The 11123-nt window shown below is 28.9% G+C and overlaps 2 protein-coding genes across 3 annotated transcripts; one reads left to right on the top strand and one right to left on the bottom strand.

Annotated features, from left to right (window-relative positions):
- Window positions 1-6961, top strand: LOC126918534 (uncharacterized). Of its 2 annotated transcripts, none has more exons than XM_050726546.1 (3): window positions 1-27; window positions 886-1213; window positions 1576-6961. In XM_050726546.1, exons 1-3 carry the CDS (start codon window positions 16-18, stop codon window positions 1893-1895), a joined length of 660 nt encoding a protein of 219 aa, XP_050582503.1. In that variant the 5' UTR covers window positions 1-15; the 3' UTR covers window positions 1896-6961. The 2 variants fall into 2 exon arrangements, with proteins under 2 accessions (XP_050582503.1, XP_050582502.1); XM_050726545.1 differs by having other exon boundaries at window positions 886-1237.
- A 422-nt stretch (window positions 6962-7383) lies between these two features.
- Window positions 7384-10377, bottom strand: LOC126918524 (golgin-84). Its single transcript, XM_050726528.1, has 7 exons — window positions 10128-10377; window positions 9506-9948; window positions 8986-9433; window positions 8705-8909; window positions 8392-8631; window positions 8052-8273; window positions 7384-7892 (listed from the first exon to the last, which is right to left on the bottom strand). Exons 1-7 carry the CDS (start codon window positions 10277-10279, stop codon window positions 7833-7835), a joined length of 1770 nt encoding a protein of 589 aa, XP_050582485.1. The 5' UTR covers window positions 10280-10377; the 3' UTR covers window positions 7384-7832.
- Window positions 10378-11123: the final 746 nt, after the last annotated feature.

The following is an 11123-nucleotide window of genomic DNA, read 5'->3' as shown; positions in this document are numbered from 1 at the left end:
GATGTTTCCACGCCAATGACAGACCTGGTATTAAATTATTCCTCATTAATCTTATAACGAGGCGAGGATGTGATTTTTAAGCCTAGCGGTTAAGGCTGTTACTTTTTATTTCAGCATATTTTATCACACTTTTCGTCTTTTATGGGGCTGCGACTTAAAAATTGAATATGTTGTCGCTCAGTTTCATGTTATCAAAACTGGTTTTACTAATAATAGCTTTTTAAAATTTATATTGACGATAAACTACTGAAGACATTTTGTACAATGCAACTCAAGCATACTTATCACAGATGAATCATAATTCAAACATTAGTACTATTGCATTGTAATTTTTTAACAAATCTATCATACGAGTCACATGGATCAGTCATCGATGAAAGAAAGTACTTTCGCGCAACAAAGCGCATCATTGATGCGTATGTGGGTCATCGATCGTTCTCCGTTCGTTAAATTACACAGACAGTGCAATTATCGCAATCAATAGACTGTAACGTATTTAACGTACGTAGTAAGAAACGTAACAAAAATTACATAACAAAACGTAGTTTTGTGAAAACGTGGATGTTTTCATGAATGGCTTAATTGCGACGAACATTCGTAAAAATTGTTCCATCGACTTAGAAGATAAACAAAGTTAAATGAAAATTTTCAGACAAGATTTGTGTATTTTTGTAACACACACATATACGTATGTACATATGTATAATATATATATTCACGAGTATAGCAAAAGAAACTGCAATTATAATACAATCGTGTTATAAAGAATGTCATCAAATAAGACAAATCATTGGAACCCGAGAATATACTTTTATAATTTTATTCTCTCTCTCTCTTGAAATATGTAATCTATTTCTAGTCTTGTTTTATTTCTTCTAATTTCAGATCTTTCATCACGAAATGGCTCCGACTGTTTACTTGTCGGAACTACCAGTTGTAAGAACATCGACAATTCCATGCTCGCGACGAAGACAAAGGGTTCGTAACGGGGCTGTAGCAAAGCAGCAGAGGCTAGAATTCAGACGATTGGAAACGAACGAGTCCTCTCGTGACGATACATCTTTAACGCCACCGGAAAGTCCTCTATGGGATCCAGAGAGTCCCAGTGTCTCTTGTGCCCCGATCATTGTCACTTCTTCCTCTCCGAACGTTTCGGCTAGAGTTCCAGCGGACATAAAGGAACATTGGAAGGTGTTCCTAGCGAGACGGAAAGGTGTGCCTTTTAGTGTAATTGACGGTAAATGGACAATATAGAAAAAGAGTAGTTTTTGCAGTGAAAGTTTTATTAAAAAGTGAAGTGATCTTTTATTTGCATCATTTTTTCGGCGAGTAATAATCGCTTGAATAATAATTTTAAATATTTCTAATATTTCCAAAAGGGACTCCAAATAACCATTTATCTATGTCGAATATGAATTTACTCATCCGATAGAAATTGTAGAAAGGAGAATTTTATTTAATTTTGGGATCATTGAGAAAGAAATTTGTGAATTGCGGAAATTATTATATATCGTTAAGTGTAGAAAATTTGTTCAAAATACAAGCTGCTCTAAAATATATTATCATAAATCGCAGGTCTTTTAGATATCGTTGTACGTACGATGGCTTTGATTCGACGAAACAACATCCTTCAAGAAAGAGTGAATGCTTTACGTGCAGAGACTCGAGATTTCATTCATTCGGTGTTGAATAATCCCGAAAACAAATGCATACAACAGAGATTGGACGCGATAGACTGCAAGGAAGCGGATGTGTCCTCGTCGACAGAGGAAACCATAGCAAGACCGTCCCTTCCGCCTACGCCGGACTCGACGAATTCTTCGTCGAATGATATCACATCGACCTGTGATGGCAGCGAAAACACTTCTGAACGATTCTCCAACGACGAATCATAATATTTGAGAATCATGCGCAAACGAAAGATATAAGATTCGAAGCGAAATCAAACGGAATGAGATGTTGATCGGTTACTTGATTTGAGTAGCCTGAGTCGCTTTGTCGGTACACGTAATATAGCAATTAAACGATTAATACGATCGCTTCCTGATCGAACAAGATGAGAAATGAAAGTTTTACTGATGATGATACGAATGAAGTTGAAACCGATGAATTTCTTAAAGTTTGTTTTTTTAATCGATTTGCATATAAGTTTGATCGATATGTAATTTATATTGAATTTATGTTATCTTTGTATTTTAGATATGTTAAGCATTTAAAGATTGATCCACACGAGGATTATAATTTTCATTCATTTTATCTTATACATCTCAATTATCAAAAATTCTATCGACCGATAAAGACTACCTATATCGTAGATTAGAATTCAAAAAGTAAAACTTCAAAATACAAATGATTCGTTAATAAAGGAGAGATTACATAGAATTGTATATATATATATATATATATGACGTCATATATATATATATATATATATATATATATATATATATATATATATATATATATATATATATATATATATCATAACGAACTCAAAAGAAATTGTTCTGCTAAACAAAGATCGAGTTCCCCAAGATAATTTTTTCTTTTTTTTTTCTTTTTTCTTTTTTTTCTCCTTCAAAAAATTACATTTCTAATTCGTAAACTCTCATTTCTCGTTTTACGAAGTAGTCGTAGGAAAATCTACATTATCAATGAAAGATACGCAATTCCTTATTATCGACCGTTCTTTTACCTCTTATTATCTGTATTAGTTGCACTTTAAGAAAAAGACCATTAAAATTATTCGACACAAGGTAAAATACAAAAAATGCAATATTTTCAATATTAAAGAAAAGAAAAAATCTCAGCCACACTTTTGATACAAAAGTTAGTTAAAGAAATTTACATGTCGACGAAGTAACTCGGAGAAATTGTGAAATGATATAATGTTACAAGATCGATGTAACATATAACGTAGAATTATTACAATTACTTGATATACACGATTAGATACTTATTAACATTTTCAATGCTACATTCAGAAAAAGGCGTTGTAGTATATAAATAAAATTGCAGGACTGCTTTACGTTTTAATTTTAGTATTCAAGTTTTATGCGTAAAGCTTTTCTAGACAAAGTTGCGTTAGAACTAGAATAAATTAGAATTAAAGAAATGAAAAAAGCAAATGAAAATGCCCTGCAAATTTGGTGGCTGTGAAATTTGTATTCGCGTCTGTAATTCTGCCTTTTTCTCTCGTTTTTCTGTGCAACAATTTCGCGATTAATTAAATTAGAAATTACTCGTCTTTTTCGAACAAAATCGCGCCATTGTCTCAAGAAGATCGTGTGACCGTTAACGGAAGTGTCCACATTCAATCGACGAATATACTTTTAAGAAATCTACAATCCTATCGTATAGAATTAAGTGATAAAAGCTTTTTAATCTAGGCAGTACAGATTTTCTAAACTCGTTTCATATTAAACTAAATTTGTTTCGTTGGTCGACTTATGTTTCACTTACATACTTATATACTTAATTAATACTGCGTCAAAAAGGTATTTGCAGATTAAGTGTATCGTAAAATAAACGCCCACTTTCTACTCATTTCAACTACTATCATACGAACAATGTCGTTGTTCGAAATGTAAAAACCTATTGCGATAAATATTAATTTAAAAAAAATAATCAAAAAATATTCACAGTATTTTTAAGAAGAGAAATATTTCTTCTTTTAAATTTCGTTTATGTTGATAATATAACAAGCACAAGTTAGAAACATATAGTATACATTGATCTGCTTGATGTTAAATACCTGTAATCTTTTCCACATGCAAAAAAAATTAGCAGTGTTAGCCCGCATTGTGTCCACTAACGTATCTTCTTAAGAGAGGTTTGTCTAATATTATAGTTTTCAAGTAATATACCTCTTTGTTTATCGATTATATAAGTGATATATATATATACAGGGTGGTTGGTAACTGGTGGTACAAGCGGAAAGGAGATGATTCTACGCAAAAAAAGAAGTCGAAAATATAGAATAAAAATTTTTCGTTTGAGGCTTTCTTTTCGAGAAAATCGACTTTGAATTTTCGCTCGGTACGCGTGCACTTTATTGTAGCCTTTCATACTTTAAAACAATCGAATACGTTAGAAAGTGTTCATAGAAATTTAATTAGAAGAGCAGAAGTATGTGTTCGGCAGAATGGGCAACATTTTCAGCAATTTTTGTAATAATAAATTTTATGATTACTTCATATTGTTTCATTATGTATTCCTAATTTTCCGTTACGGCAAAAACAAACAAACTGCGATAATATCCATCGAGACAACGATCTACAGTAAGATCCGTTATAACGAGACGTGATAAAGTGCACGCGTACCGAGCGAAAATTGAAAGTCGATTTTCTCGAAAACAAAGCCTCAAACGAAAAATTTTTATTCTATATTTCCGACTTCTTTTTTCGCGTAGAATCACCCCCTTTCCGCTTGTACCACCAGTTACCAACCACCTTGTATATATATGCATATGTTATATGTACATATATTTTGACATATTTCATAAGAGTCGAACTTAAAAGCAATGTTAATTGTACTGATTCGTTAAAATCAAATTGTGATCGTCTACTAATCATAGTATTTTGAAAATGTGGTTCATGTGAAATCTCATACCAAGTCTTTCCGACTTGGGTTTCTTGTTTTAGCGTCCATATTATCATGAGCATTTTTCTGGCATCATATTTTTCAAAAGAGGGGAGAGATTTACTTATAATTCTTCCGCGGAAATCTACTAATTAATCATAATAATTTCAATTCAGGCTCTTCTCATCTTCACCTTCGATAACTTTAAATTCTTACACTGTTAAACTGCATATATCACGAAGAATCCAATTTAATTGTTCTTCCAACGCTATACAAGAATCCGATTTAATTGTTCTTCCAACGCTATACAAACAAAAACGAACAAAAAAATCACGATTTTCCCAAAGTACGAAAAATTACATTTACGCGAAAGATGTTTACTAATTTAAATAAAAGTAAACCTTTAACATAGAATTATGACGGAAAGCTATATGTACTAATAAGAAACTTGTACATTTATTTTGAAATTAGTACATTTTTTAAAAGAAATATTTTCTAGCTTAATTGAAATGATCGAATCAGAAATTATTCGAAGACCGAATTAGGGTTACAACTCACGTTTTCGCTCGGTACGTTGCACCGTATGCATTAGCACGTATCTCGCAATATTTCCAACTTTATACCTATATAGATTGTCTCCTTGTATGGGGTCGATAAAAATCTAACGCTAAAAAATGACAAAATGATACAACATATCATATTGATGAAACGAAAGTCCCTATAAAATTTGTATCAGTATTGAAAATAATACGCAAAACGAAAAGAAGGAAACAAGTTTTAACACCGATGATTCAATGACAGATCCAATCGATAAAAAAGTGACATAATTATCAACCTTTTTGCATTTCAATATTAGATTGCATTTCGATTAGAACATTCGTGAAAAGAAAAAAGATCTTATCCGAATAGTCTAACAGTTTTCATTTAAACCGAATATCGACCACCGTTTAAACGTATCTATTAAATCACAAAAATCGTGCCTAAAAAGTATAGGAATCATATATGCTATTCTCCAGTTGCTAAAGCAATATACCTAGTTGTAATTTATTCTGCTTAAGCTTTATTCTAATTATTACATAGGAATTAGATCGTGTCGCGTTTTTTGCGAAAACGTTCAATATAATTGTATATCTTTATAAAGGTAAATTATAATACGATAGAGAATAGTGTAGATTACAAATTATGTGCTCAACAATAGTAATTTGATGACTTTCAACAGAGGCGTAGCATTAGACAGTACTAGGTCAATCAGTAAGAAACTGCTCATTGTTTTAACTTTAAATTTCTTAAATGCGACCAACCACTCAAATGAAAAAGCAATTCCTTGAATATCAAACGTAAAATATATACATATGTATACGGTATATCCTGTTTAAATGGAAACGCTCAAATATTTGAAGAATATGAGTGATACGAAAAAATGTTTCAGACAAAAATTGTATGGTATCGAGGGTGACATATTGTGCTTTTATCTATTCGACCTTGAAACATCCTGTAAAAGTGATATTAAAATTTTTAGATGGATACCTCTATTTTTTATTACTTTTACATTATTCTTATTATCTTTTATTATCCTTGTAGTTGTCATTCAGATTAACTTTTTTCAAAACATTACAAACTCGTATTTTTTTGCACCGCCCACTATTAAGATATGAATTTTAAAATTCGCCGTGCCGTATGTATAAGATGCATAAAGATATTTTTCATGATGCTAAGAAACACAAGGCTATAGTTTTTTAATGTTTCAAAAATAGCCAAATAGTTGAGAACAGTCATTTTTCGGTAATTCTTTGTATTGCTCAGCCGAATCTGAAAGTTTAAATTTCGATAGTGGATGGTGCGAAAGACACAAGTTTCTACTATTTTAAAAACGTCTGAATGTCAGCTGCAAGAATATGTAATAAAAAATTAAGGCATCGATCTAAAAATTTTAATGTCAGCTTTACAGGACTTTTCAAGATCCTCGCAAGATCAAACAGATAAAAGTATAGTATATCTCCCTCAATACCATACAACTTCAGTCTGAAATATTTTTTCGTATCATTCCAGATATTTAAATGGTTCCAATTAAACAAAACATATTGCATGTCTACAGAAAAGTAGAAGCGCGAATGAATATACAGAATTTTGTTTGTTCGCATATCTCTGTTTTTGCATAGCATATCAAATTCTTTTCGTTTAGGATATCATAATAATCCATAGCAATAAGAATCAACCAAATCAAATTAACAATCATAGGGAAATGTAAAGATAATCAATAATAATAATTAATTAGGATATACCTAGTTAGATATTTCCGCTTTTTGTAATGATATATGTAAAACACATTTAAAAAATTTTAATTTAAAATTATTAATAAATTATTGGACATACATTGAAATGATCTTAACTTCTTAAAAGCGCATCTGCTAAATTACTGTTTTAAAAATTCTTCACAAAAAGATTTGAATCCTCTATGTGATCATGTTCAATTCCATATGTTTAACAGATACTAGCTTGCATAAAATAAACATTTAACTACTATATTTAATTAAATAGTGTTAAATTTATATCAATGATACCATATACAATTACAATTATCATATAAAAAGTAATGAAATCATAAATTCATTATTAACTTTCACGCATAAAAATCATTTTTATCATTCGAACATTATTGCTCATTACAATATTCTTACCTACTATTTCCAGCAATAAATAAAAAATTTTGTTCCTATATCTAAAATTATCCATTTCAAGAATAAAGAATAATAAGTGCTCTTTTTTAAAGCATTTCATGTAGAAAAAATATAATACAAGCAATTATTTATTTATTTATTTATTTATTTATTTAGGTTAGGTTGAATTAAATACATTATGTTCATTATATTTATAGTATTATCTGTTTTTCTGTATAATGAAAAAATAAATGATAATTTGAATAAATAAGAATATTTCATTGCTTATTAATTGTAAATATAGGATTTCTGTTCTATTTCTGTTCTATTCTAACAACAATTACGTACAAGGGGATATACTACACTGATCAACATGGTATACATACATATATTATAAACGAGATTCAATAAAACAAATACATTTATAAAAATTAACATATATATCTCTTTAGAAATACAATTTTCGTACATTACCATTTAATAGTTTATAAAAAGTTACTGATATAATTAGTAATTAATATTAGTATATGTATGCACCATCCCAATGTAATATTTACAAAAATGTTCTATTACATGTATTATAAATATTATACATTAATGCGCTTCTGGCGATTGCGATAGAAGAACTATAAGAACTAAAAACTGAAGTAATGCCTGTAAAAAATTAGAAAACATATAAAACAAACTTTTGTTAGCAGTTACAATAAATATATTTATCAATAAGTATGAACTATTTAATATTTAATTCGATATTAATTTCGATTATCTTTTATTGAAGCTATAGTACTTCTAAGTTAAAGTGTTCCCACTTACCATATAAATTAGTACTAAAATCCTGGCAAGAGGATACCTTCTTAAAAATACTCCTGTACGAATACTAATAGCATCTAACAATGAATAAGCTCGTTTTACTCTTCTAGTAACTCCAGTATCAAATGGAGTTTCTATCAAAAATGTGGGTACTTGAGCTTTAGCGTCATCTGTATCGTTTATGCTATTATACGAAACGTTACGTCGACTATTCCTAAATTCATGCTGTAAAGAAAATATCTCATTATATTTAGTTTTAAATTGTTAATATCGTTATATTTAACTAAAGAATGTCCTCCTTATATTTAGCTCGAATGAAAGCACTTTCTATTAATTAACTTACTTCTATTTTCTCTAATTGTAATCTTAAAGCATTTCTTTCAGTCGTTAAAATTTCTAATGCTTGTTGTTTTGAAACCAATGTTTGGGTCAGAGATGTCAATCTTGACTCTACTTTGCTGCTTGGTGTCGAAGCTGCGGATAATTGCACCCTAAGCCGAGCGATTTCAGAATCACTTTTTTGTAGTTGTGTAGTATAATTATTACGTTGACGAATTAATTCATCCTTTAATGATCTTATTTCCTACAATAACGATTAGTATTAATCGATTGCACTAAATATAACATATATAAAAGATAAAAATAAATTAATTTACATCTGAATGTAATCTTGCATCTTCTTCTACATCTAATCTTCTACGCCTTTCTGTAGCAAGAATTTCTTGAGCTTGTATATTTGCTTCAGCAGATTTTTGTCTCATTTTTTCCAATTTTACATCAGCATTCATTAATTCTTCACGTACTATCCTTAATTGCTCAGAACTTTGTTGATTTTCTTCTCTGAGTATATCACGTTCTTGCCTGCCATATAATATAATATATATTGAAAAGACCTTGTTAAATACTTATCCATTTTACATTTTAAATTTATATTTACCTGAGTTGGTTTAGTTCCATAATTGTTATATCATCCATCCCTGTAGACTCATTGCACCTTAATTCTGCTATTAATTTTTCTTTTTCTTGCAATGTCTTTAGAGCTCTAGCTTTATGTTGTTCTAAATCAGATCTAGTGGAGTTTAATTCTGATCTACTTCTTTCCAAAGCTGATTGTAATTCTATTACTTGTTTAGATAATTGTATTTTTTCTGTATATAAAGACTGCAATTTTTCATTCAGAACTATGATTTCTTTTTGATGATCTGTTTCTTGTTTTCCAAGTAGTTCATTCCTTTCTTCTAAGTTTCTTTCTACTTCTTTCAAATACTTTCTTATATACTTATTGTGAGATGAATTCATCAATTTATCTATTTCTGTATTTTCTTGTTTCACATCATATTCGTATCCTTGTTTTATATTATCAGATTTTCCCATAACAGTATGATCTGAAACAAATTTGAAAATCTTTTGAATCTTAAAATTGATGCAAATTAAATAAATTCAAAGTGTAAATTTACCATTATTCAAAACAATATCAGAAGTTTGATTTTCCATTATTTCATTATTTAGGGTATTTATTATTACATTTTTACAAAAATTAGCATTGTCTACATTCACATCATCATGATTAAGATTATCTGGCATTTCTACAGATGTATGGACAAAACTAGGACTAGAGCGGCCACTATGAATTGATAAGTCCGATATAGAATCTGTAGTATCTGTTGGATGTTCAACCATGAGTGATGAAGGTGTTGATGGTGACATTGAAACTTCTGCTACATTATTTTTTGGATTTGAATCTAATGTATTTAAGAAAGTTAAAAGCTCTTCGTCTTTAGACATAACAGAATTTGTTGTCAATGATGAAAGATTTGGTACTGAACGAACATAAGGAAATTCTTTTAATGATTCTGTATCTGTAGAAGGTTTCAAAATTGTATCATCTTGTGTGTTAACACTGAAATATATCAAAGGAATTGTTGTACTTTAATTAACAATTATTGATGCACATAAAGATTAAAATAAATAATGATAAAAAATAACAGAAATTAATTTATTTTTAATTAAGTAAACTTTGAATAAACTTCAATTATGCATACATATTTTTCTAAATTTTCAGTAATTAATACTTTTTACCATGACTCAGAAGAAATCCATGTAACATGTGTCAACTGAGATTGGGGTAACTCATATTTGTCTTTATTTAAAACAGCTGCAGTGTTTTTATCTATTTTATTTAATAAATTTTCTGCCTTATCAGCAAGACCTGACAACCATGCCATTTTCATATAAAAACGAAAATATACACTTATATATATACTTATTATATCTTTGATGACGTTTAACACTTGACAGAATTCATGTCCTCGAACTGTAGAAACTTAACCTAAAAAAACAAAATATCCATACATACATACATATATATATATATCCATCATTCAATCAGTTCGCTTTATTATAATTCTTTAACATTTATCAAGCGATTCTTTTATTTTAATACTGTAATTCTTTAAATTTCTTAATTCAATTAACGAAAGGTATCCTAATGATTTAACAAATATTAATTATTATTTTATTAAACAGAAAAATGATTTATGTTGTTATAAATAAAAAAATGAAACTAGAAAGTGATTATTTTTAGAACTTCTGATAAATCTGTTAGATATACTACAGTCGTACGTTTAATATTTCAATATATGTCATACACTTTAACTAGGTATATATATGTATTTACATGACTTTTTATAGATGTTTAATCATAATTCAGTTCATTGATAATAACTAACTATTTGGAAAATAAAAAATTATTGGAAAAAAAAGAATTATATGTAACAAAGCAAGAAGAAACAACAGCTACTGAAATTTCTAAAAAATACCAGTCTTCAAAAATTATGAATATTATAAATAATATAAATTGAGTTAAATGACCTTACATATAATGACCTTATTATATAAATATAAGTAATGACCCAACTTAGTGGTTCATGTGACTTAAAGTCACATTATATAAACCAGAACTAGTAAAAAAAAAATAAAAAATTATTATGAATATATATTCCACATAAAATTATAAATAAAACATATCAAATCTACAAAATTAATCCAAATCAAATCCAAATAAAATTTACATAT

This window comes from Bombus affinis, chromosome 7 (assembly GCF_024516045.1).
Source record: "Bombus affinis isolate iyBomAffi1 chromosome 7, iyBomAffi1.2, whole genome shotgun sequence".
Taxonomy (NCBI): Eukaryota; Metazoa; Arthropoda; class Insecta; order Hymenoptera; family Apidae; genus Bombus; species Bombus affinis.
This window is presented reverse-complemented; position numbering and strand designations above follow the sequence as displayed.